Source organism: Mycteria americana, chromosome 1, assembly GCF_035582795.1.
Source record: "Mycteria americana isolate JAX WOST 10 ecotype Jacksonville Zoo and Gardens chromosome 1, USCA_MyAme_1.0, whole genome shotgun sequence".
Classification (NCBI taxonomy): Eukaryota; Metazoa; Chordata; class Aves; order Ciconiiformes; family Ciconiidae; genus Mycteria; species Mycteria americana.
In genome coordinates this window covers 220,313,059-220,339,648 of record NC_134365.1, presented here as the reverse complement: position 1 = coordinate 220,339,648, position 26,590 = coordinate 220,313,059, and the positions used below count along the sequence as shown (strand labels likewise).

The following is a 26,590-nucleotide window of genomic DNA, read 5'->3' as shown; positions in this document are numbered from 1 at the left end:
TTCAGCTCGACCTTGCATGACCCAGCGCTGGGCTGTGCAAGAGGGTGTGATGGGGGCGTTGCCTCTGTCTCCTAGACAAGTCAGGCTTTGATTGGGAGCTTTTTTTAGGAAGATAACGTGCCTCTGTGTTGCCTTTGAACAAAAGGAAAAATGAACGAGTGTTGAAGCGTGGCTTGAGCCAGAGGAATCCAGTAGAGAGATACCGGAGCTATGTGAAGGTTGTTGCTGACACTTGCTCTGATTATTTTACCCTAAAGCTTTGCTGACCTGAGCGTGTAAAGTCATCAGCTAATAAGAAAACAAATTATTCTCAGAGACACCTTAAACTCTTGAGCAGTTTTTTGTATTTATTGTGCATGTTGCTTGCGTGGTGCATTTAGGCCTTTATTCTTAATTATTCCTCTTTCCAAACCCTGAGTAATTCTTGAAAATCATGGGTTGTGAATGCTCATTGTGTCTTGATGGGAACTTACTGATCCTGGTGGTGGCAGAGATGAGTGGAAAAACAGGATGTTACAGGTGCTCTAAACCTGAAAGCAAAATTGGAAAAGAGAAAATGATTTTAAAAATAGCTTTATTCTGATGTGCTTGTGTTTCAGTGCAGAAAACTTGCCAGTTTTTCTCTCCTTAGTTGTCTATTTTTGGTTTTTTTCTGGTCTGCCTGTTGTTGGTTTATGGACATTTTTGGGGCTAGCTATACTGTACTGGTTTTGTAGAAAAACAAAGTATTTGTCTTCACACTGTATTGTTTTTAAACAAACCCAAATTCTGTTACCATCTGCTCCATTCAACAGGAATGAATTTGAAATAAAATTTGAGTCCTTATCCGTGATAGCCATAGGGATAAATTTTCCAGGCTTAAGGGTATATTTTTAAAACTGTTGTTAAAGCTAACTAGAACATCTGTTATTAGAGAAATCATCTGATTTTTAGACTGAGTAATAGATGACTTCATTGAATGAGTAGATGTGGAAATAAAATGTGTGCTACAGAACCTGTGATCTAGTTGTTCTCCATGGTATGGATAATACCCTCGTTTATGGACTTTCTTCTTTCTATAATGGCGTTGTAATCACTGCTTGCATAGAAAAGTAGGAGAATGAAGAACTGTTAAGGTGTTTTAGATAGCTCTAGATATAACCTGTGGATAGAGAATTGGCATCACATTAACAATCACTTTCTGGGGATCTCCAGCAAGCCATTGCTTGGGCGACCACGCAGATCTCTCGTACACTAATTTTGCACCAGACCTCGAGCTAGCCAGGTTTCTGGTTTATTGCAGGTCATGATAACTCTGCATTGAACTCTGACCCGTGCGTGAAGGAACATTAGTGGAGTCAAATGTATTGGTCATCTTCAAACTTCAGTAAGATGCAATTCTGCCTGGGGGACGCTGGTACTCCGGTGTAACTGGCCACTACGTAATCTGCAAAACAAGATTGTTTTGGCTCCCTAATATTTCTAAACCTTCCTCCCAGCATCCTCACTGACACTGCTTCATAAACTTTTCCACTTACTACTAGTCCCTCATTGCTCTCTCTTACCCCCATAGTTGGCACCAGAAAACACTCTGATGTCCTTCCAGAAGGCAGTGGAGCAGAAGACATATGGAGTCCAAGCTGATGTAGTACTGAGGTAAGCCAGTGGGCTGGTTGGTCTGAGACTCTGTGGATGGCCCAAACCATGCTGGAGGGTCTTTCCTATCTGGTGTGTGTCTGGTTGTTATGGCTTTTTCCTGTTGAAAAGGGCTCTTGTGGTGAACGTATCCGATAACTCCTAGCTGTCTGCATTTGTTTTGCACAGATGCTACTAATTGTTTCGCTGAGATGATGATTAAAGGTGAAGTTGTCCAGGTGGGGGAACCTGGATACCTTTGCCATGAAACTAATCTTCATTTGCAGGAAGACTGTAGTTTATCCTAGAGCTTGCTTTATGGCAGTGAAACACAGCACCTGGTTTCTAGCCTGGCTTGAAGTCAGCTGGCCTTGGGAAGAGACAGAACCGCTTCTGTGTGACTTTTGCTGGGATGACCCAGGTGCAGAGAGAGCGGAGATCCCAAACTGGCTTCATTGCACTGCAAGTCTTCAAGAGGGTTTTTACCAGCTTTGCAAAACTGTCACAAGAATTTAGCAGCCCAGGAGTAAGCCCTTTCTGCTCCTCCTCCCCTCCCTCGCATGTCACTAATGCTGAGGGAAGGAGGAACCCGGTGATACTGTTGACTGTCAGAAAGCCATTCCTGGCAGGCAAATGTTGAGCTGAATTGACAAGGCCAATTGAGAGAGGATTTAGAGAGGGTCGTTTCAAGAACCGTGCTTTTTCCAGGAGTTCGGTAATTCTTTAATATTCTTGTTCCTTTTCTGAATTGTGTTTTTTTGCATGCGTTACATAAATGTGCAAGAGGGCAGAAGTGGCATGAAGGGAACAGTAACGCCTTATCTTGGTGATCCCTCAGTTTGTCTCAGTTCCAGTTATAAATACAAGAAAGGCTCAAAGCTGGTATTTTCTTTTTTCCCTGACCGCTTTGGAGCTTGCTGTTGATGGAAAGATATTTTTGCCTGGTGAAAGATGGGCTTCTGAAGTTTAATTGTTAGGGTGCTTTTTTGTTCTTTGTATAATTGTTTGAGAGCAAATGATATAAAAACTAAAGGAATTTCTTCCACCTAGGGAGTGGAAGGTCATTGTGGAAGGATGAAAGATGAATTGGGATGTTTGCAATACAATTCTTCTTTCAAAAATCAGTTCATTAACTGTTGTGAAAGGACAACGACTTGATTGTCCACACTCACAAATGAGCACTCAGCTCATGCGGTGGCTGAATTAGTGGCTTCCATTAGCACTGGCCAAGGGGAGAGGTGGACTCCAAGAACTTTCCATGTTGCCACTCATCAGCTATCCTAGAGGAGCACTCCAAGCATCCATAGCTTAAACAATGTCCTTGATGGCCTAATTATCTGAGGCCCCCTCTGAGACCCAAGTGTCTTTACAAAAAGAGGACTCCGTTGACCTTCAGACCAAAAATTGAGCTGTCAATACAGCTGGCAGCAACTTTTGCAAGGGTTTGCGGCACAACACCCAGTGCTGTCCATATCCCTTTGGAAGATGCTCTTTGTGCCTGTGGCTTGATGGGCCCACTCCACCTGGGATGTCCCCAGGATGTCCCACCTGGGATGTCCCCATGTTCCTCTAGGCACATATCAGCCATGGGTGGGCTGCCTGGACATACACTCAGACCTATCACATCCTGCTCCCTACCCATTACACACCCCAAACTGGGTGGCCCTGGTTATAAAGCCAACTTTGCTTCAAACAGCAGGAGCACAGCATCACTGCGTGTTCCCCTCTCATTTTCTACCTCCTCCCACATCTCGTCTTCTAAAGCTCTGCTTTCTGTCTCTGAATTATTTTTTCAAGCCTGTGCCTCCTAATACATTGTGGTTAGCCATGAGTAGTGCTGAGTGACTCCGTAAGGGGAAGGATTAGACAGGAGGGAGCAAATGTTAAGTGCCCCATAGGATTTCCGCGCTGTGGTTAAGGCTTAGCAGTATCTGATGATGCGCTGCTATGCGATGTTAAGACTTGAGCTCATATCTCCCTGAAACACTCCACGCTCTTAATTCTGCAGTTGCTTAGCATCTTTTCTTTTTTTTTTTTTTTTTTAAACTGTATTTATTAAAAACCCTTCTGATTGCAGCAACATAATGTGCTGCTGAGCATGGTATGGCTGTGTCAGCATGTTGCTTTGGGTTGGGGGGGAAGTAGTTGGCACAGTGCACGCTAGAAATAGCAAATAAAGATGCCAGTGACCTTTATGATAAGGGCCTTCTGCAGGCAATGGTAAAGCTGAGGCAGCATTTGCTCCATCATCTAAAATTGTTTTTTGTTTTCCCTCTCTCTCTGGGGGCGAGTGCTCTGGGTTGTCTCCTAATTCAAATGGGGTTTGTATTTTAGCCCCATCTCCTTTCCAGACTTTATGTGAGTCTCCTATTAGGAAGATGGGCTCCTTGATTTGGAAAATGTCATTATAATCAGGCTGGCTGTGCTGGGTTCATCTTGATTTCTGAGTGCAGACAACTGTCCCCCTGCCCTTGATAGAAACTGCCACTGCACTGTATGGTGTTACCACTGATCCAGTCACAGAAAATTGGGCTGGAAGAAAGTTTAAAGAGCTTTTTAGGTTTCCCAGAACCATTGTTCGGTAATATCTAGGTGGCTTAAAAACCACAGGGCATGCATTTGGCTATTTAGTTTCACCTGAGAGGCGGGTTTTCTTTAAGATGCATGAACTTAACAACTCACGTGAGTATAGCTTTTTCCTGAAACCAGTTTTCAATTGGAAAAGGCAATTTCAGAGCAATTTTGGTAGCTTGGAGCCCTTGCAGCTTGCTGAAAGCCTGTGAACATTAAGTACCCATATAGTCTGAGAGCCTTTGAAAATCTTACTCATCTACTATTAACAATTTGAGAATAGTTTATATGCACAGATACATACAGGGTATGGAAAACCTCTGAGCTACAGAGGGGAGCTAGACATTGCAGAAAGCTTTGGTTAGCGTGAGCATTCAGGGTGGGTGTTCTTGTCCAAGCTACTCGAGTTTGGCACTCTAGACATTTTTGAGGGGGTAGTGGAGTGGTGAGGGAGGGAGGGAAGGATGGATAGGGCTATGTCAGCATTTGAATGACTGGAAACATCTAGCAGGTATCTAAGAGACTTTTTCCTCTGGGTGCATCTTATTTCAACTGGTCTTGGGGATGCTGGGGATGTGTTAAGCTGGTTGAGATCTTCACTGTGATTTTGATGTGAAGCCATGAGAGAGGCTGGAGTGGGAATGGGCATTTCTCTAGTACTGTGTACGTGGTGGTACACCTCCACCTGTAATGGGGCCTCTGACTGTCTTTGCAGCTATGATGGAGTGCCGTTTCTGATGCATGACAAGACACTCAGGAGAACAACAAACGTGGAGGAATTGTTTCCAGAGCGGGCCTACGAGCACTCCTCCATGTTCAACTGGACCGACCTGGAAAAGCTCAATGCTGGAGAGTGGTTCCTACAGGTGCGTATGGCCATGGAGAGGGTGTCCTGGGGCCATGGCCGCCAGATGAAAGCTCATGCCTAAACCCTCTTTCAGGTGGAGAGGTGTAGATCCATCTCCTCAGTGGGGTGGTCTGAAGTGCAGCTGGACCAAGAACCCATGAACCACATTTAGTTCTGTCCTCTACTAAACTTAGACTTGGTCTAAAAGACTTGTTGTCTTTCTGTGCCTCTTCCACCACCTGGAAGAAGGGGCCTTAATGCCTGGTTGACACCACAAAGAACTTCAAGACCCCCAGGAGGGGGAACGTGATTTTAAAGAGAACGGAAAAGATGGCGTGTTATAAGCCGTTCCTTTTTCTTTAATTTACTTTTGGAGACAATTGTCTTTACAAAGAAAAAGCAAGAAACTCAGCCTTTGAAGTCCAGGGTGGGAAGAATTGCTGTGGGATGGGCTTGACCCATCCTTTGGCGTGCGGCCAGGTTGCAGGTGGGATTTCTTTTTGCCAAGCTGCTCTCTGGCCAGCGGCCGTAACCTTCTTGAAGAGCATTATCTGTGGTCTGGAAGGAGGGCTGCAACACTCTGGCACACTCATGCAAGCTTGAACGTGGCTTGCTGAGGCATCGCTGCAGTGATGCAAGCTCAAATACCACTTTCACGTGCCTGCTTGGAGCTTTCTGGGTGCTTGCTTGGTGGAAGCCACCGTAGCTTCACTGCTATTCGGATCTGAGCTAGTCTGGAGATGTGATGGGGATATATATGTATTACAGCTGCGTGTGCTGCTACATAGAAACTTGGTTGGCCTGCAGATGTGGTGGTGGGAATGCAGGGAAAACTGCTGCTTGCCAGATGAGAAGGGCCAAGACAGCAGCTGGAAGGCTGCTTTTTGGGATGCGCTTTGAAGCAGAGTCATTCCTGAATGTCCTTAAGTTAGGAGCCCGTCTCTTCCAACAGCCCATAGCTCCTGTCTGATCACTCTTAGTTATATAATAGCTGGTCCTTTTTATTTTCGGATTCTGAAGAATTCTTGGTGATCATGTACATAGTGTGAGAAAGTACATTTTTTTAGCTTACTAACTTGGAAAATTACATTACTGCCATATAGCTCTGCTGTCCCCCTGAAAATGGGGTGACCTGCCCAGCACACCTTGCTTTTAGTGACCTCCCCTTGGGTAAGGAAACTGAGGCACGGAGCTTCAGCAAGCTGCAAGAGGGTCATCAAGCGTAGCTGCCAGCTGTTGCCAAGGTGGGAGAGAAAAGGGTCTTCACCTGTATGGGAGGAGTCTGGGCTTTGTGGCACTAATGCTAGGATGTGATTTGCTTTCAGAATGACCCTTTCTGGACGGCCAGGTCTCTCTCAAGGTCTGACTACTTGGAAGCTGCCAACCAGTCAGTCTGCAAGCTGGCAGATATGCTAGAGGTGATCAAGGACAACACATCGCTCATCCTGAACTTCCAGGAGCTGCCACCAGCTCATCCTTACTACAGCACTTACATCAACATCACCCTGGAAACCATCCTGGCATCGGGAATTCGGCAACAGGCTGTGAGTTCTGGGGGGTTGGTGATGTTTCCAAAATTGCCCTCCTTATGGGTTCCCCGAATCCTTGAGTGTCTTATTTGATGCATTTGAACACTTGATTTGAAATGTCACTTCGTGCCAAGAAGTCATGCTGGGGAAGACTGTGCCTCTAGGCTGGTGGTTCCAGAGGCTTGGTAGCATCTTGGACTGTACTCATGGTAGTGAGCTAGTAGAGGGAGGAAAGTGATTATTCCCCTGACTCAGCAATCACGTGTTCAGTGTGGGGTTCACCAGTACAAGACAGATGTTGATAAACTGGGGTAAGTCCGAAGGGAACTGAGTCTCTTCATCCTGGAAAAGGAAAGACTTTGGAGAGCTGCTGTTAAGGTCTCCCCAGTACCAGCAAGGAGGTTGTTGAAAAGTTGGACCGAAGCTCTTCACTGAGCTGCATGTCAGGAGCATGGGAGACAGTGCTCATGAATTGAAACAGGAGAGGTTCCTGCTGGATATAAGGAAACTAGTTTTCCCTGTGAGGGCAGGCAAGTGTTGAGACAGGCCTGGAAGGACTGAGGGATCTCCATCCTTGGAGCTTTTCAACACCCAACTAGACAAGGACCTGAGCAACCTGGTCTGAAATCAGTGCTGGCCCTGGTTTGTGTTGGAGTAGAGATCTCCTGAGGTCTCTTCCCACCAAACAATTCGGTAAGAGCGTTGGACACGAGAAGAGGCTGAGACATGGAGGCCAGTTGCGTGCAGCAGGGACCCCTTCCTCTCCCTCTGACTCCTTGTTTTTAAGTAATTGTGGTGGGTTGACCCTGGCTGGATGCCGGGTGCATACCAAAGCCGCTCTATCACTCCCCTCCTCAAGAGGACAGGAGAGAAAATATAATGACAGGCTCGTGGGTCGAGATAAGGGCAGGGAGAGATCACTCGCCAGTTACCGTCAAGGGCAACACAGACTTGACTTGGGGAAAATTAATTTAATTTATTACCAATCAAATTGGAGTAGGATAATGAGAAATAAACACTAAATCTTGGAACACCTTCCCCCTACCCCTCCCTTCTTCCTGGGCTTAACTTCACTCCCGAATTCTCTACCTCCCTCCTCCGCAGCAGCGCAGGGGGACAGGGAATGGGGGTTGCGGTCAGTTCATCACACGTTGTTTCTGCCGCTCCTTCCTCCTCACGGGAGGACTCCTCACACTCTTCCCCTGCTCCAGCGTGGGGTTCCTCCCATGGGAGACAGTCCTCCATGAACTTCACCAACATGAGTCTTTCCCATGGGCTGCAGTTCTTCACAAACTGCTCCAGTGTGGGTCCTTTCCATGGGGTGCAGTCCTTCAGGAACAGACTGCTCCAGCGTGGGTTCCCCACAGGGTCACAAGCCCTGCCAGCAAACCCGCTCCAGCGTGGGCTCCTCTCTCCACGGGGCCACAGGTCCTGCCAGGAGCCTGCTCCAGCGCGGGCTTCCCACAGGGTCACAGCCTCCTTCGAGCATCCACCTGCTCTGGTGTGGTGTCCTCCAGGGGCTGCAGGTGGAGATGTGCTCCACTGTGGACCTCCATGGGCTGCAGGGGGACAGCCTGCCTCGCCATGGTCTTCACCAGGGGCTGCAGGGGAATCTCTGCTCCGGCACCTGGAGCACCTCCTCCTCTCCTTCTTTGCTGACCTTGGTATCTGCAGGGTTGTTTCTCTCACATATTCTCACTCCTCTCTCCAGCTGCAATTTTGCAGGGGTTGTGTGTTTTGTTTTGTTTTGTTTTCCCCCTCTTCTTAAATATGTTATCCCAGAGGCGCTACCACCATCGCTGATGGGCTCAGCCTTGGCCAGCAGCGAGTCTGTCTTGGAGCCAGCTGGCATTGGCTCTATTGGACATAGGGGAAGCTTCTAGCAGCTTCTCACAGAAGCCACCCCTGTAGCTCCCTGGGTACCAAAACCTTGCCATGCAAACCCAACGCAATAATCCTTCTGCCTCAACTGAGCAGCTGTTTCAGCCTAGAGTCAGCTTCTGCTTGGACAAGAAATGGGTGTCCTGGAGCTGCGGGGTTTTCAGCAAAAGGAGGTCTATGTATCTGCAGAGGTCTCCTCCAGACTTTCATTTCTGCCCTAGAATTGTCCTTGCTGGGTTACACCAAACATTTTGATTTCCAGCTCTGAGCGGTTGCAGGCAGAGCCCAGCCAGCCTTGTTAGCTGTGTCCTCTCTGACCACAAGGTATAGAGCTTCACCCAGCCCATCAGGAGCTCCCTCTGATGCAGTGATCTCTTCTGGAGGGAGAGCACACCTTCCTACGTGTCAGAAGGGCACCCAGACCTGGGGACTCCGGGTGTCCCTTGGAAAACTTCTCTTCTTGACCTGTCTAGGGAAGGAAATCTGGTCCTTTCACTTGTCCTGTGCTCTCCCTTGAATATGGGCTGGTGGAAAATAGCGTAGTAGGTCTGGCAAGTGGAATGACTACATCCCTTGCAGCTCAGGTGTTTCATCTTTACCAGTTAGGTGCATCTGCACGCACAGACAAGTTCAGCACTGGCTTGTGCAGTGATGGGCCCAGGAGGGAACAGAGTTATTTTTAACTTCAATCTGTCTTTCTAACGACTGACACTGCCACCTAATTTCCAACTAACTACGTGGCTGCAGTGACAGTGTTATCCACAAGCCTCTGCCAGCTTGGCTAGATCCAAAGGAGGACCATGCTGTCTTCTCCTTGGATATTGGAATGGAGAGAAGGAGAAAAATAGAGAAAGCATAGATGTGGGGCTGTAAATTGAAATTTCTCACCCAGGTTTTATGGTTCCCTATTGAAAATGCATACGGCTGCATCTGTGCTGCTCTGATGCTTTGGTAGATGAGTGTCACTAAGTTATTAAACATGGGTTAAAGCAATGCAATGCCCAGCGGTACTGCTGAGATCATCTGGTTGGGCCCAGCCTCTGCACGGCACAAGCCATAAAACTGCCCAGCTTGGTTCCTGCATCCACTTTTACATCTGGCAGCTGAGCATGTTAACACTAATTAATTTGACATGCTTTTAAAGCGTGGTATGAACTTAGGGAAATACTTGCCCTGGGTTGGGGTAGATGTAGCCCTGATAAGAGGGTGATTAAAACTAGTCTTTGCCATGGGATCATGGGAGGCTTCTCCTGTGCATCCTGTCTGCACTGTCAATTTTATGTCCTTAGTTCTCTCTGTGCCCTGAACTGGGCAGGGAGGACGGGTTTTCAAGGATACACCGTATCTCTTCTCAGGATCCCTTGGCCTGATCTCTTTGTATCTCAGCCCTTTTCACCTCTAAGATTTTGTGCGTTACAGCCCTCTGGGCTTTCGGACAATCCTGAAATGTATTTGAATAGAGGCTGTAAGTGTCTCCTAGACAATTTGTATGACAAACAAGGCAGTCTCTCATGTGATTTTGCATCTGGCTTGGTGTAAACTGGCTGTCTTGCGTCACCAGCTTTGTGAACAGTCTTTGCCATAGCCGTCCTCTGTCTTGCTCCCTCCACAGGTGATGTGGCTGCCGGACACGGAGAGGCAGCTGGTCAGACAGATTGCGCCGGGTTTCCAGCAGACTTCTGGCCTCAAGCTGGACGCAGAGCGCATGAGGGAGAAGGGCATTGTGAAGCTCAACCTGCGTTACACCAAGGTCACGAACGAGGATGTCAGGTACGGCTTTCTGTTTGGACACTGCGTGATAGCCCATGTGCTCCATGGCAGGTATCCACAGCTCTGTGCATCCTTGCTAACCTCATGCCCTGTGTGCATCCCTGGCTCAGCAGCATCTTTTCTGATCATCCCAGGCTGTTTTATCTGCACAGAGTTGTCTTTTCAGATGGGCTTACTCTTGAAAGCTTGAGCTGTGCAAGCTTGTCTCTACCCATCACCCAGAATCCAGGCTGTTCCCAGGAGCGCACAGTTGACTCTAATAACTCTACATATTAATTCAGTATATGATGATCCTTTTTGAAATACAAAATATATGAATCGGCTGATTCTTATTACACTGTCAGCTCTGGAAAAAGCGAAGGCTTTTCACACCGAGTACCTCTGAGTGTTGTTTCGTCCTCATTAGCAGCTGCCCTTTGCTTCTGTTCGTCTGCTCCAGAGTTGCTACCACAGAATTTTGATTAGTCCAAAGTCTGGATATGCCTTCAGAAATTTCTCTTTGCAGAGAATTCACCCGATTCATTATTGTCCTTTGTCAGCTATTTAGACTGGTCAGGTCTCCTCTTTAATGAGATTGGCAGCATGGGGTTCCTCTCCTTCTGCTTGAGCCTGTATTTGAACCATACAGCGTGTTAGCTCCTGGCTTTGCCCTCTTCTCGGAAAGGCAGATTGTCTCCAGTAGACCTTTTCTATTTTTTAGAGTTGAAATCTTTTCCCCAAAGAAATACTTGAAAATGAAACAGGTTTGCAGAAGAAAAATGTCTTCAAAGGAGCTGTTTTACTGTAGGTTTGGGCTGGAAGTAGAGAAGAGCTGAGCCTGCAGCTGTTTGAGAACGTGGTCCTATTTAGCGTAATCCAGTGGTGTCCTTCTGTGGCTGCCAGGAATTGGTCTAGTTGCTCGCCCTTGAAACAAAGTCTGTGCTTTACCTGCAGGATAATTCCTGCCTCTTTTCCCCCTAGTCTCTTTGCTCCATCTCCTGGAGAGGACCACATGCCAACTTTCTCATCTATCCCAGCTCAGCAACCCCAAGCTCTCATCAATCCCACCTCAGCTGTCTCCAAAATCAGACCTGCCACCCGAGTGTTTCCTGAACCCTGAAGGCCTTGTGGTGACCACTCAAATATTGCTGCAGTCCTTAGCACAAGCCAGAGCAGGCTCAACAAGCCCTGGTATAACACAGTTTCCTCAGTCCCCCCAAAAATCAGCATCTGGATGTAACATTGCTGCAACCACCTCTGCCCTTGAGAACCCCTTTGCCTTTGGAGCAGCTTGATCATGTTGCGAGCTTTGAGATGTCCACATCTTGTACAGTGGCCTCCCACCTCTAAGTGCTTTGCTGATATTGAATTGCAAGGATTAATCTCTGTGCTGCCCATGCGAGGGAGATTAGTGATGCTTCTGCTTCATAGATAAGGAAACAGAGCAATTTATGCAAATCGTATGGGTACAGGGAGTCCGCTATCAGTGCTTGGTTTGCTGCTGACAGCTCCTGTACCCCAGCTTGCAGTTTTAGCTTCTTTGAAAATGACCTCAGGAGACTGAAAGCTGTAACTCTGCGACCGTCCCCAAAACAAGGGCATGGGAGTTGTAGGAATTTATGTTGGAAATGCAGTCTGGCAGTTTTTAATTAAGTAAATTGCCAATGAAGTGTTACAGGCATCTGAGCCAGATGTTAATTTTACATCAACATGATGAGGCGGTTGTTAGAAAAACATGACGTGCCCATCATTCGTGAGGAAGTATCTGAGATGGGCTGTGGCTTGGGTCAGATAGCATCCAAGAGGTGAAGAAAGCTTTCAAGTTCAAACCACTTGATTGCAATGCCCTTGGGTTGCTTATGAAGTGACTGCGCCCTGTTAAAAAGACGTATTTCATGCAGTTCAAACCCAATAAATCTAGCCGTGATTACAGCGGTGGTTGATGGCAAGAGCTCTCCTCTTGGAGATGAGTGTCTGATATTCGCTGGGGGACTCGGATCTCACCCTGTCTGTCTCCTGGCAGGGACTACACCATGGCGAACCTGAGCGTGAATCTCTACACTGTGAACGAGCCCTGGCTATACTCCATCCTGTGGTGTGCCGGCGTCCAGTCGGTCACCTCCGACAGCTCCCACGTCCTTCGCAAGGTGCCTTTTCCCATCTGGCTAATGGTAAGCACGATGCCTGGGAAGCTGCTGGGAACCCCTGGAAGGAAGGGGATGCAGTGGAGGGGTGTAGAGGTGGCTGTTGACCACTCCAGCCATGTGTCTAGAGGGTTTCTCCAGGAAGGTTTGGTTGGATTCAACGTGGTATTGGGCTTGAGGGTTTTCACCCTCTGTGTGCCTGAGCCCTGAGATGGTAATGGATCAACGTTTCTCTTGCACAATCCCTTCCTTCAGATGGCCTCATCTCTCCTCATACAGGGTTTGGGAGCCTTGGAGGTTGTGTTGCATGTCCCATTTAACCCACATGATTTTTCCTTTTTCCTCTGATGGAAAAACACCTTTCCAGCCCTGCTGAGCAGCTGTTAGAGTTGCAGGAGAATCAGGTACACCGGTGAACCAGCAAACCTGGCTTCTGTGTTTCAGGCAGGCTTCAAAACTAGCTTTTTCCCTATTTTTAATACCAAATGAGGACAAGTGTTACCTCTGGCTACCCCATTGCCGGACAAGGAACAACCAGAGACCGAAGGTAGCCCCCTTACCCATCATATTAGCCAGTAAACGCTCTGAAAACTCTGCTAGCACTTTGGGTCTCTGAACCAACCAGAAATATTCATGTTGGAGTGGAAGGCAAATGACGAAATAGTTGCATCAAAGGATTCCCAAAACAAGAGCTCAGCTGCCGAGGTGTAACTGCATGTGATGGAGGGGCTATTTTCTGATGACAGATCCTGTCGGGGTGGGAGAGGAGGCAGCTGTTTTACCTGCTGCTCTGGCAGATTTGCTTGGGAAAGGAGAGAATAAGATGAGCACAAGGAGTATTTAACGTTAATGAGTTATCTGCATCTTTAGCTGGAGGCAGGACCTCAAGACTACTGGCCTAGATGGATGAACATCTATGCACGATGTCCTTAGCCTTAGCTTAACCTACTGCTTGTGTCTGACTACACAAATTCACACTGGTGCATGCTGAAGCTGGAGAATTGAAAATGGTTTTATAAAGGCTGAATCTGTTGGCAGATTATCATCGTCTGAATTGTGCTGCTGCAAACATCTGTGCTCCACTACAGCTGGCAGGAGTTGTGTGCGCATCGCTGGCAGCTTTTTACTCCAAAAGCCCTTTTGCCAACGATGAAAAGCAGCTGATAGTTGGAGCCCTCCTCCAAGGGCTCTCCCATCTGCTGGATTTCCAACTCTGCTGTGAACGCACACTCTTATATCACCGGCAGCATAAAAATCCCTTGACTTCCTGCATATTGAAGTGCCTGGCTGATGTAATCTAACCAGCTCTGCCATCTGAGCCCCGTGCACCACGTGGAACATGGCTCAAGAGCTGGAGCAAGAGCCAAAGCTGGAGGCTTTGGCTGCCCACTGCCCTCAGGGGCTGCTTTGGGCTTTATCGCTAGCTGAGCAGCGCAAATCTGTTGTGCTCCATTCACCTAGGGGCCATTTGCAATTGCAAAAATACATTTAACTTGTGTTTCAGTTAAAAAAAAGGAAAAACAAGAAAAAGTGACAGTCTCTCTCCCCTCTACTCTTGATGGAAAGCTGCTGGTAAGAACAGAAGCCATCAGACATGGCATAGAGAAGGGCTTTGAAAAGCTTGAACTGGGGTTCAGCCCCTAACTTGATGCCCTTGAAGTGGGTGCCCAGTGTGACCCCTCCCCACAATTTTGGGAATCTCCCTCAGAGCCAGGGTTTGAGTTGCTCTCTGCCCAGTTACACTGAATTGGTGAAGGGTTTGACAGGCTGCAAACGTAAGGATTTCAGGAGTAGGACTTATTTTGAGTAAAGTTTATTAAAAAAAAAAAAAAACCAAGTAATCCCACTGAAACAGCCCTATCTAAGTAGGTTTAGAGGTGTGGATGGAGCAGGACAACAAGTTGTGTCTGCAATAGGTGTTTGCTGACCTGTGCTCCCTCCTCTGCTGGGCTGAGGAGACACATGCTTACTGGGCAGTGCTAATAACGGTGTGTGTGCGGTGCATGTCTTTGAGAAATTCCAGTTTTCCCCTTTTGATCACCTTGAAATTCCATTTTTGTCACTTATAAAACCTTGATTTGGTACCAAAAACTTCTAGCTTTGAGCTTTCTGTAGGACTTAAAAAAAATATGTGTAATACCTGTAAGCAGGTGCTGGAGTTTTCCCAGAAAGCTGTGTTTATGTCTACCTATTGCTTGGGGTATATCACAGGAAATGCAACTTTTGCCCCACAGGAAAACTTGCTATTTGGGTTCTTCAGTTGTGAAATACCAACAGTTGCATAAATGAAAAATTTAGATGTGTAGATTTTGTTCTAACTTAGAAGTATCTTGACTTTTCATTCAAAATAGTTATGGTGGCACTCTCCTGCCAAGAAAATGGGAAACATCAATTTTGTGTCTGTTGGTCTTAATACATGCAGCAAACGTAACACTAAATGTCACCCTTCTGTAATTAAGCTGGCAAATACAAGGATTAAATCTTCATCAGAAGCGTTGGCTAATTAAAGCATTACCCTGCTAATTCTATGGTATACTTTCACAGGATAAATTGAGACACACAAAGATTCACTGAGCAGAAAAACAAGTTACTCTCTGCTGGGAGACAGAAGTAGCAGAGTTGATGGCTCCCAACTGGTTTTATCCATGTCACACTACCATTGCGTGAACTCATCTTTATGCATTATGTATTCTATTTCTCTAATGAAATATTACTTGTGTGCATTGGTGGTGGTGGTGATGGATCGGTCTGGTATGAAATCACCAACCTTTTCCTGGTTGAGACTAGACCAGGCTTGGGATAGGAGAAATTCATTAGCATCACTGGTGGCCATCCCGGGTAGGTGCCTTCTGAGCATCATCAGGAGTTGATTATTATTATTATTATCACTTTACTTTGTTGTCTTTCCTGGGCAGCACAAAAATCAATGTGAAGTAGTGTGCTTCTGTGCTGAGTTCAGACGATGGGTTCAGCTGGGTTTAGCTGGTGTGATGGCCACAGCCGCTTAGACTGGCAAACGAAGCCAGAGCTACCAGTGCCTTAAAGGACAGAAATTGAGAAGTATACGCTTATAGCATGGGGACTGCGCAGAACAGTTAACACGAGCACTCAAAATGGACCCTGCATGTCTCATGTGCAATGTGTATATATTTCTGTTTTCCTACAGACTTGGATTACCAAACAACATCTTACCCTCACCTCGAGGTACAGCTGAGATAGGAAACTTTCAGCCCACAAAGCTCTGAGAAAATGTCAGCAGACAAAAGGAAGGAGAGTTTAAAATTGTTCCTGTTTGCAGTTTTTCCTGATAACGTCATTTTGGATGACAGGCTAGCATTAGAAATGTCATAAACGTTGTGATTTATATGCGACCCCTGCAGCTCTGTGCTTTTCTTTCTGCCCTGGTGGTAACTTTAGCAATGTGTGGTCTCTCTGTGATTGTACAAACCAGAAGGTTTAAGGTCTGCTTCTGGTTTTTGTCTTCCAGCCTCCAGACGAGTACTACCTAATCTGGATCACGTCTGATCTCATTTCATTTATCGTAATTGTAGGAGTTTTTACATTCCAGAAGTAAGTACCATTGTTACAGCTTGACTGTCATGTATTTGTGGCGTATGTTTTTGTTCAGAGCGTGGGGTGGAGATGGGAGAGAGGAGCACCGTGCTCCTCGGGCACTTGGATTGCAATAGCAGGGAAACTGTTCATTAAAAATCCCTACAAAGACTGCAAACAATAATTCCACTTCTGAGATGTGACATTGAATTGGATGTAGTCGCTACTTTTTAAGAAGAATGAGAGATCTCAAAATAGTAGCGATAGATGCCTTGCTCTGCTCATAAATGCGTGTGGGGGAGAAACTGTAAATGCTTTAGGGAAATGGAAGTTGAGAAAGAGATTAAAACACTTTGAAGGAAGAAGAGGAGATGTTTTGAGATTCCACCATTATAGTCTTCAAAAAGAACGTGTTATACTTTTCTTAAATCAGTTTGTTCCTCTTTGGATGAAGAAATAGAAATATTATGATTTAGCAAATCAAATCAGTTTCTTAGTTTGATGTATAGAGAAAGCCTCTCCATTTTCTAAAGGAAAGGGATAGCAAGGATTTGATGAGGGCACGGCAGAAGCCTCTCTGTTAGCCAGGGTCCCTGAAAACAAATGTGGAGCATAAAACCTAGGAGCAGAGCAAGTTAAGACACTGATCAATCAGGAGGAGGTAAATCAACTTCCTAAAGGCAGAGTTGGCCAAGCTACCCTCCTCTTGATTATACTGGAGGAAACTATGCTGTCCTCCTGTTGATATGCCTTTTCTCCTTGGAGGCATTTTAGCTGTCAGCGATGACAGTGTAATAACCCTCTCTGGGAAGAAGCATGAGCTCAGAGAGATGCGCTCCCTCCAGCGAGAAGCAAGCAGCCTTCTCCTGGGAAAACGTGTCATTCTGAAATCGCATCCCCTCTTCTCTGCCTCTATAATCTCATCTGCTTTGGCATGCACAAACGACTGTCCTAGAGACATCAAGGCACCTACGCTTTCCTTCCTTCTTGATATCCGAAATGCCTTTGCGTTAGGAGCAGCTATTTAATTTGCTTCAGCCTCATGAGCTAGTGATTTTGCTGTTGTGTTGTCCCAGATCATCTGCTTGCAGCAATCTCTTTCCTTCCTCTGGGTGCGTAATTACCCGGGTATTTTTGCCATGTTACAGTAGGCTCATTGCTTCTGCCAGCATCCGCTATGGATTTTACTTTAGGCCACATGTTGGGTCTGTCTATAATTGTGTCTAAATTTGACTTGCACGGTCCCACGCTGGTAGACCTGCGCCCAGCGGGTTCCCAGTTCCAGCATGGGATAATGGAGTGAGCAGCAGATTCAAAACTCCTCTCAGATAGATTTCGCAACAGTTAATGAAACCCCTGACCAACATGAGATTAAAATTTTTCTAAGAAGTCTTGTGGTCTGAATTGTGGCTAATTAATCCTTTCCTCCAGAAGGGCATTGTGGCTGTGTTGTCTGGAAGCTTCCTCCACTCCCTCAAATTCATCAATTGGTTTAATAGGAGATGTCCCTGCTCTTAAGACCTGGTATTTCTCTGTCAGATACAGAAATGCACGGAGGAGTCTAGAGACAGGGACTGACCTCTCTGAAGAGCAGAATTTGAAGGCCAAGTTTTGCAGTCTTTTGCATCATCTCCCAAAGTCAGTTTTAGAAGGCTTTCCTGAATCAGACCCAGGAGACCATGGCTGAAGAAATTTAAATTGATTCAACCTGCTGAATGGGAACTACAGGTCCCAGAGCACCTCGAAATGATGCATGCTTGGAGAGAGGGAGAAGTCGCAGCTACATGGACTTTGCAATAGCTGGACTCTTCCTCTCTGCACAGATTGAATTTCTTCCAGTTTGGAAGAAGTTTGATGGAGTAGGGTAAGGAAGGAAAGCATTATTGCAGGATTTCTCTTCCACCCTCAGTGTGAGTGGGATACAGGTGAGAAGAGCTGGAAACTGCCACCAGTTTTTCCCAGGGTCCATCAACCTGGAGCACTGAGCTCCCTGCCCAGCCTCTGGACCTGACGTAGAAAGGCAGTTGCTCACAGAGGCCTGGCCACGTGGGGTCCATCATAGCAGGGCCAAATGTCATCTTTTGGATCTCTCCCTTGGGACAACTCAACCCCAAGTCAGTAGAAGGAAGAAGGAGAAACTCTACCACCAGAAGTTGGACTTTCTGCAGCAGAGGGCTTGCTCTTCCAAGAGCCTTGTGCAGGAGAGGCCCATTTCCCTGCCGTTCCAGTTTCTCCACCACATGAAAGAATTGGTAGCAGCATTGAGGATATATCAAAAACAAATCGCAGCAGATTTGCCCAGATACTACCTGCTGATGTGATTCAGCTCCGGGAAATGGGGCTTGGCATTTGGCCTTCACTGTTGTGGTTGGGTTTTTTTGTTTTGGGTTTTTTTTTCCCCCCCAAGTCCTTTTTGGGGCGAAACAGAGCTGCTTCCTTCATGCAAGGATGAGGGGGCGGGTGGGAACAGAGCCACTGCTTCAATGTGCTCGTCCTTTCTCCTACGCATGGCTTGTCTCTCCTCCGTAGCCGCGGGTAGGGATTGCTCCTGCTGTTCTGCTTCAGCCCGGTGACAGGATCGTGGCAGCCTCTCCGGAGGGGAAATACCAACTGTGATGACTTCTAACCGATCTTTTTTTGCCTCTTTGCCTTGTTTATTTTCTTACTGCTCTGACTGTTGTGCATGTTCCTCCTCTTTCTCTCTCTGCTGCATTCTGGCATCTCACAGCTATCACATGATCAGGTAATTCTGGTGCTTTCCTCCTCTTTCTCTTTTTCATTCAACCTTCCTTTCTCTCTTTCTTTTTCCCTCTCTGCTACGGCTTCACTGCAGATGGACAGGGCAGGACGCAGTTTTTCACGATGCTTTCAAACATCTGGCTTCACAGGGGGACCATAAGGGTCTGAACGTTGCATAGTCCATAGCCATGAGCACCAGGGGAGCCTGATGCTGAAGCCAGTGGATGTTTTGAAGGCAATCTGACCTTCTGTTACAATGATCCAAGTCGCTGCCTTTTAAAACAGTGCTATTCTGAGGTTCTGCAGTGTGTTGTAATTGGGAAATTCCCAGTGGATGTAATGCTTTCTCCATGGAAATAATCCCATGCAAAATACCCCCTTCCTTCCTGCATTTATGAGAGGGTTTTGAGACCAACCTCTTCTAAATTGGCCAATTCTAAAGAAAATTATGTGTAACCTGTTCAATTATATAAAGTAGCACTTCTCTAGCCCTGGGAATGAATTAATAAGGCTAATAGCTGGAAGGGTTTGGCTCTTCGATTGCTGCACTTGGAGCTTGGGATCTTTCAGGAGTCTCTTCCCAGTTACACCACTGTTAAACTGGAAATGCAGTGTGAAAATAAATAGCATTGCACCCAGGAAGGGAATGAGCCTGGGATGCTGGTTTTGAAGTGCCATCAATTAGAAAGCCAGATTTCTCCTTGTATTGGCTGTTTTCTCACCAGTTGTTCTCATCCCCTTGGAGGGAAGCGCTGTCGCTTTTCTGCAGTAAAGCCTTCACTGTGTCCGTACTCGGACCAAACTCTTCACGTGTTACCTTCTCCATTCCTTCTGCTGTGTGCCATGGGGTTGTATTTCTAAGGACTTGGCTACTCCCTCTCTGTGCTTATTTGCCCCTCTCCCTCTGCCCACCCACCACCTCGGGGGTCGGGGTTGGCCACCTGCAAGTATTGCCTGCTCCACGAGGTACCTTGGACTTGCGGCGTTACGTCCTCGCGGCATCTCCCCAAAACAGGACCTGGCTATGGGGCTGGGCTGAGCCCTTCTATGGGTGCAGGGAGGTTGGGTGTTTTCCCCTTCTCGCCTCCCCCTTGCTCCCTGGCTCGTGGATAAGGAGAAGACAGGCACGGAGGAGTTGGGCAGGCTTTAGGCAAGAGCGGTCGCAGGATGGGGACTCTGTGGTTGCAGCTGGCTTGGCTCTTTGCTCACTCCATCTTATCACCTCGGTACCTATTGACCCTGTTTTCTCCCCAAACTGCCCCTCTCCCGTCCCCTTTCCCTGCCATTTAGCATCTCCCCTCCAAACCAAGGGTCTGGTCATGGCCCTAACATGGTGTATGCTGTCTCTGTGTTGTCCCAGTATTTTTTAGTCTGTTCCCACCCCGTGTCCGTCTGGTCTGCTTTGATGCCAACCTCCCAGAACAAGACCTACCTGCTGTCTCTCTGGCCTTTTTGCGCGCTGCTGTCCTAAACGTGGCCGATCACAACAGAGCCCAAGGGGGTAGGAGAGGTGCTGTTTTCTATTAAACAAGCTTTCTGGAGACCCAAAGGCTACTGAGCACAGCAGAGAGTATTTCGTGTGGTGTTGGAGTTGCATTGTGATTAAACGTACTGGTGGCTCTTCTAAGAGGGTATTTCAACGTACCCCTGAAAAATGGGGTCACCCTCTCCTAGCTTGTTCAATCAAGGCAATGCACCCGTGTGAGAGGAGTCATTGGCCCCTCTTGCATATTTAACCACCCTGGGTCTGACCACAGCCACCATGTGAGATGGGGAGCAGAGAGCAGTGGTCATTCCTCTTGGCAGGAGGAGAAAAGCCCTTGGTCCCTGCACCCCTTTGAGGCTGGGCTGTCTGTGCCTCAAAATAGCCCATGCCCTCCATGGGATGTCTAGGACCTATGGGCAAGAGATCATCATGCCTTTTGGCCACACAACCCAGCCTGGTGCTGAAAATCCTGGTGGTGTGGGCAAAGAAAAGACTGGTGGTTGTAGCAATACGTTTTGGTCCTGACTATAGTTTAAGGAGGGTCTTATCCTATGAGATCCTATGCACTTGCAACCACCTTCACCTTAGTGGGATCTGCCTGCATGGGACACTAAGGGCAAAAATGATCTTCTTCCAGGTCAGAGTGGCTCAGCTTAGATGATGATGATAGAAGAAAAATATTTTTTTTTATTTTTAAAATTTTTTTTATACTTTAATGTCTTTGCCTCCTTGTGCTTCCTCTGTGTTTTTTCTGTCCATGGGTCTGTGTGTTGCCATCCCACCCCTTCTTTTCTCTGTAGCAGAGCATCCACCTTCACCCGTACCCCAGTCAAAGCCTGATGGTGTGGTGTTACCCACTGGGATTTGGGAAGGGGATGGAAACCCCATGAAATGGACACCAACTAGATTTTCCTGGAAAAATTGCAGAACCTCTTTTGTGGATGTTGCTTTGTCAGGCTGATGCTGTGGATCCAGGCTGGAGATCTGTGGGGCTCCTCAAATCCTCTGCTCCTGGGGCTGGGTAGGGGGTTAGAAATTTAAGAGAAGGTGGTTGTCACCTTTTAAAAAAAAAAAATTAAAAAATCACCTTCTTTTGTGTGGGTGAGCCACTAGATGGTGCCAGAAGATCAGAAACCCCGTAAACCACCCTAAATCCCTGCTGTTTCTCCATCAAATAGCCTTATAGCATCCCTGGCTCTGGCAGGGAGAATGGGATTTACTTGAAAGCCTTCCTCAGTGGTCAGGAGGTAGGATGGATCTGTGGGGTGTGGGCTATGAAAGCCTGGTCTAAACAGCATCCCTTTGCAATGGCATCTTGGGTACGGCTGCTTTGCCTGAGCCCACCAAGCCCTGTTTTCCCCTGTTGCAGCAGCAGTCCAGCTCTCACTCTTAATGCCAGCAGCTCTGCAGCTGAGGGTCTGCTGCAGGGATGCTCTCAGGCTGAAAAACAGTTTTAAAAGCAAAATCCCCCTTGAACTTGCTGCCATTGCTTATTACTAACATCAGGAATTTTCTTTACGTGCATTCAGTAATGAGAATAAAAGTCTAGGTAATTTTAAGTCAAGCCAAGTTCCCATCGCCTCATATTGCTCATGTGGTGGAAACTTTTGGTGAACACCGAGTTTCATCAAGGCTTAAGAAGCAGAGGGTTTGTGTAGAAACATTTAAGTAAAGGCCTGGCATTTGGGGAGGGAAGTGCACTGGGAGAAATTACATCTAAGGGCACTGTATGTGACAGCTACCTGCACTGGGACTGCTTGTCCTTTCCTGCAGAGCAGCTCATGTCGGTGTCTTTGCTGTGTCTCAGGTTTGAGACCTTAAATTGTCTTTGAGCTCTCTTCTCCCACAAGCATGAGCATGTCACTCAGTGAGGAGAAGGTTATGGTTTCTTTACTTGGCTTGGTCTTTTGTTCTGTTCCCTCTTTCTTAACCGTAAGAGTCAAAATAGCCCTACCCCCTTTGGGCAGATGGATAGCTGATGTGATAGAGAGGGGTTTGGGGCATCTGCAGTCCTTGGTGAAATGAGTGGAATTAGGATGCTCAAGGTGGTTAAAGATGACCTGCTTGTATGTCTGTACCCCTCTGAGATAACATGCTCATCTCTGAACATCCTCCTACCATGCGGGGTTGCATAGGTGCAAGGGAGCAAAGGCGTGAGGGTCTCTGGGACTTGTTGGTCTCCACGTTGTTGGTGGCCACTTGCATTGAGGATGCTCCTGTGGTTGGGGAGACCAGCCCCTGATATCCCCCTCTTGTCTTGCAGGTGGCGCCTAGGAAGCATCAGGACCTACAACCCGGAGCAGATCATGCTCAGCGCTGCTGTCCGCCGGTCCAGCCGGGATGTCAAGATCATGAAGGAGAAGCTGATCTTCTCAGGTATGGATGGGGCTGGTCAGTCAGATCCCTTTGCTCCATCCCTCAGCTGTCACCTTGCTCTCTGCTGATGGAGGAGGTGGTCTTGATACAGGTGTCATCTGCTGGTGGGACAGGGTGACTGGACTGACCCTGCTGTGCTGAACCACTTGTGGGATATGGTCATGGCTCATCCATCCCAAACTGGTGTAGGTCTGAGCACTGATTTGCTCAGAAATCCTGCATTTAACTTCCCAAGTGATACCATGCAGCTCTCATACTGTCCCACATCATCTCCACTCTGAATTGTCAACAGTGTGTCAAAAGCTATAAAACCCATTAAAATAATGGCATAGGTCACCACAAATAGCAGTGATGAGTTTGGGGTAGACCTGGAATTCCATGTCCCTGCAGACTGAGGGGTTCCTGATATCCTTGTGCTCCTCCCAGAGTTTATTTGTGTTGGAACATCTCAGCCCACCTCTAAGAAAGATCTCAGAAATGTACAAAGTGTACAAAGAGGGAAACATTTAGGTTTAAAAGATTAAAGTTGGTGCATGAAGCTGAAAAACTCACATTTGAAGGAATGCGAATATAATCTCCCCCTGAGCTTTGTTATGGGTTTTCTTTCTTTGTATTTAGGGGCTAGAGATCTCCAGCAGGGATCAGGATTTTTTTTGTACTGGGCACATACACAGCAAAACGTCAACTCTTGCTTCAAAGAGCTTATTGTGTGAAATGCAGGCCTGATTCTGCCCTCCAGAGATGGTGAAAATCAGGTGTAAATCCAGGGAACCCAGAGAGGGAAAGCATTTGGTCACAGCAGAATTAAGTCTCCCCAACATGTTCCAGACATAAAATGTCCTAGACACAAAATATCCTTAGAGGTAGGGGATATATATTCAAGTTTTGTGCCTCTGAAACAAATGTTCTTGCTTAGGGTGGGTGTTTACATTTAAAACAATGGTGGCTGCACGTTTTTCCCAGTGAAACCAGTGACTATAGGAGTCTCCCCTTTTCCAGAACGGTCATTTGGGTAGGGATTAAGTTCAGGTACTTTGCACCCTTTTCCCACAGGTGACTAATTCAGCCTGTGGCATAGCATCATGTGTATGGGGGGGGTCCAGCTTTGCCCTCTGGTGGTGGCAGGGTTGTCAGGGTCTGAAATTTAGAGGTGAGCTCCTATTTGGAGGCAGATCCTGTTCAGAACTGGTTTTAAATGGGTGCAGCGTTACTAAACCTGGGGTGAAATCCCTGTAGGATCAGATGGATCCCATGTAGTGGAATTGTACAGCCGCTCAGTGCCTCGGTTTCCCCGTCCATGGGGGGCTCTTGGGACTTGCACCCCTGTGACAATGTGTCCCACTCACCTTCTCTACCCTCCCCAGAGATCAACAATGGCGTGGAGACCACGGACGAGCTGTCTCTCTGCTCCGAGAATGGCTATGCCAACGAGATGGTCACCCCCACGGATCATCGGGACACCAGGCTGCGGATGAACTGAGGGGCTCCAACCCAACCCCGGCGTGTGGCCGCCCCTGCGTCCGCTCCAGCAGCGAGAGCTGTGCTCTCCTGCTTGTTGTGGGATGGGAACCTTTGAGGAACTGCTGGTCGGGCAGAGACCCCTTCCCATACCCCATCACTAGCTGCTCCACCTCCTTGGTTGTGAGGTTGTGGGGCTTATTTTTGTAAATATGTAGAAAATCTGAATTTTTTTGTCTCTCTTTTTGAGTGTAATTTTTCCAGGGCATGAGTGGAAATACCGTGTTCATTAAATCCTCGACCTTATGGCTGAAGTTATTTGAATCTTGACGTGACAGCCTGAGACCCCCTGGGGGGTTCTGGGAAAAACACGTTGGACGTGTCTCCCCTTTCTCCCCCTTGCCCTGCTCCACTCCTTCCCTTGGTGCAGCGACTGTGTAGCTGAACGTCGTGATGTTCTCGTGAAGTGTCATTTTTGTTACGGTTTTTTTTGTTTCCCCCCTCTCCCCCTTTCCTGGGCAATGAAGTTTTAGCTGTAATGCAACAAGAGGCTGTTGGGAGGAGAGAAGCTTTCCTAGGAGAGGAGATAGCACCGCTCTTCCCTGCTGAAGTTGAGAACCAGGGAAGGGGTTGTACTGCCTCAGTCACTTGGGCACCTTCTCCCCGTCCTGTCCTCCTTCCCCAAAGCCTGGATGCTCGCAGGGGAATGGCCTTCTTGAAATGTCCTGCTGCAGTCTTGAAGGCAAATCCTGAGCATTGGCTGTAGATTAGCCTCTGCTGGCAGCAATGCTTTCATTTTTTTTTTTTTTCTTCCCCCCTTTTTTCTTTCTACCTTCTCCCTGAGTTGGGCTCTGTCGGGAGCCCGGATGGCTTGCAAAAAGCAATGCCGTGGGCACCATCACCGCTCAGATCTGGCTAAAGTGCCTGCCGCTTCAAGTGGCATTTGCAGTCACTCCTTGCTTCCCTGTCCTTGCACCCGTGTAGGAAGAGGAGGTGGTGGTGTAGTGTGAGCTTCCCCCTCTCTGGGCCAAGGAGATGCTCATGGATGAAGGAGTTGTAAATAGTTTGGAAAGTGAAGCAGCCCCAGAGTATAATTTATTCCTGCAAGGAGACCTTTCCTCCTTGCTTTAAAAGCAGGATCTTTAAAGCTGCGTGTTCATGTCCTCCAGAGGAGCGATGGTCTTGCAGCAGATGCTGACAGGCTCGTGAAGGCAAGAGTTCTCATCAGCGTGTATGCAAAAGGCTTTAAACCAAAATCCTAGACCAGAGGTTAAAAGAAAAAAAAAAAAAAAAGCTCAGACACAAAGTAGATGACAGTTGAATTTTATCCCCTCCCTGAAATGGCTCACAGCCAGCCCAAGGGCGGTCTCAGCTCTCTGCTCTTGACCTTCAAGGCCTCGTGGAGAGGAGCCTGTTTTTGGGTCACTTTGCTGTTCGCAGGGAGCCGGTTCCCAAGGCAGCTGAAGCCAGCCGGAAGGCTGTCGGAGCTGTGAATGGGTCTTGGCTCAGTCCCCGTGGCCTTCTGATGTTGGGTTGCTCCCTTCCTTGCTGGATCTTGGTCGACACAACGTACAACGTGAGAAATACCATTGAGCGTGAGCTTCCTTTGAAGCTTGGTGTGTGCTGCCTTGAAAGCGATGGGACCATCGAAGTTGTTTACTGTGGAGGGAATGGGAGCTGAGGCTGTGTCTTCGGGTGCTGGCCAAGCTGGGTTGTAGAGCCTGTGAATGGCTGGGAGAAGTCACCTTGCAGAGGAGAAAGCGGTCTGGGGGATGCTGATGTGCATCACGTTCGACACCCAAAGCAGGCTTGGGAAGGCCAGAAATAAGCCACGATAAAAACAGCCTCGAGCAGTTTGTTCTTGTTTTGGCAGCGCTGAACTGCTCTACCTTTTTTAAGCTGTACTCCAGTAACATTTTGAAACCCCGAAGTCTTGGGCTTAGTGTGTAAGAATTGGGGGCAAAAGTGGCCAACTTATCTATGTAAAAGAAAAATACGCCTACTGATAGTGAAAATTGTGATGCTTTAATAAGCACTTCCTAAGCAGTGCAAATCAAGACTTTAATTCCTTTGCATCTACCCTGGGTTTTTATGAATGTAAGTGGAATAAGACCCTGGTCCATGCTCCCTCTTACCTTCCCCAAATACTGTCCTTCTATATGGTACACTCTCAAGTCTGTGAAACACGGTGTGTTTTTTCTGCAGAACTGCAAGATTTTGGTGGATTTGAAGGCTTTTGAGAACAAAGTTGCTTCTCCTTTTAATGTGGTGCTGTATTGAAACATTCCTGGTGGATTGTCATTGCCAAGTGAGAGATGATGTTAAATCTCAGCATCTGTTGATAATCACCTGCATGTTCTGTTTTTATCCTTGGAGATGACTTTATTGAAAGGTCAAGTGCTTAAAAGCTTGGAAGTGTTAAAAGCAATCCAACAAAGACTTGTTTTCACAATTCACTTTTTTCTTTCTTTTTTTTTTTTTATGATGAGACCCAAACTTTATGCGGAATGCACTGACTGTTACCATTATCGTCCTGAATACTTGCTACCTTTTTTTTTTTTTTTTAAAAGGGATGATACTTTTTTGATGAAAATAGAGCTAGACCAAAATAAACTCTGCAATGCTCTGTGAAATAAACTGTCAG

The 26,590-nt window shown here is 47.2% G+C and overlaps 1 protein-coding gene across 6 annotated transcripts in view; it reads left to right on the top strand.

The window, feature by feature from the left end:
* Positions 1–26,590, top strand: part of GDPD5 (glycerophosphodiester phosphodiesterase domain containing 5) — a 182,569-nt gene extending 155,979 nt beyond the window's left edge. For 5 of the 6 annotated variants that reach the window (XM_075491316.1, XM_075491311.1, XM_075491314.1 and 2 more), the window contains 8 exons: positions 1,553–1,635; positions 4,901–5,051; positions 6,358–6,576; positions 10,055–10,212; positions 12,215–12,362; positions 15,823–15,905; positions 22,376–22,488; positions 23,853–26,590. In XM_075491316.1, coding sequence (XP_075347431.1) covers positions 1,553–1,635; positions 4,901–5,051; positions 6,358–6,576; positions 10,055–10,212; positions 12,215–12,362; positions 15,823–15,905; positions 22,376–22,488; positions 23,853–23,968 — 1,071 coding nt within the window. In that variant the 3' untranslated portion in view covers positions 23,969–26,590. Of the gene's footprint in view, positions 1–193; positions 219–1,552; positions 1,636–4,900; positions 5,052–6,357; positions 6,577–10,054; positions 10,213–12,214; positions 12,363–15,822; positions 15,906–22,375; positions 22,489–23,852 lie in introns of those variants that run through there. The other variant, XM_075491317.1, reaches the window with a different exon arrangement.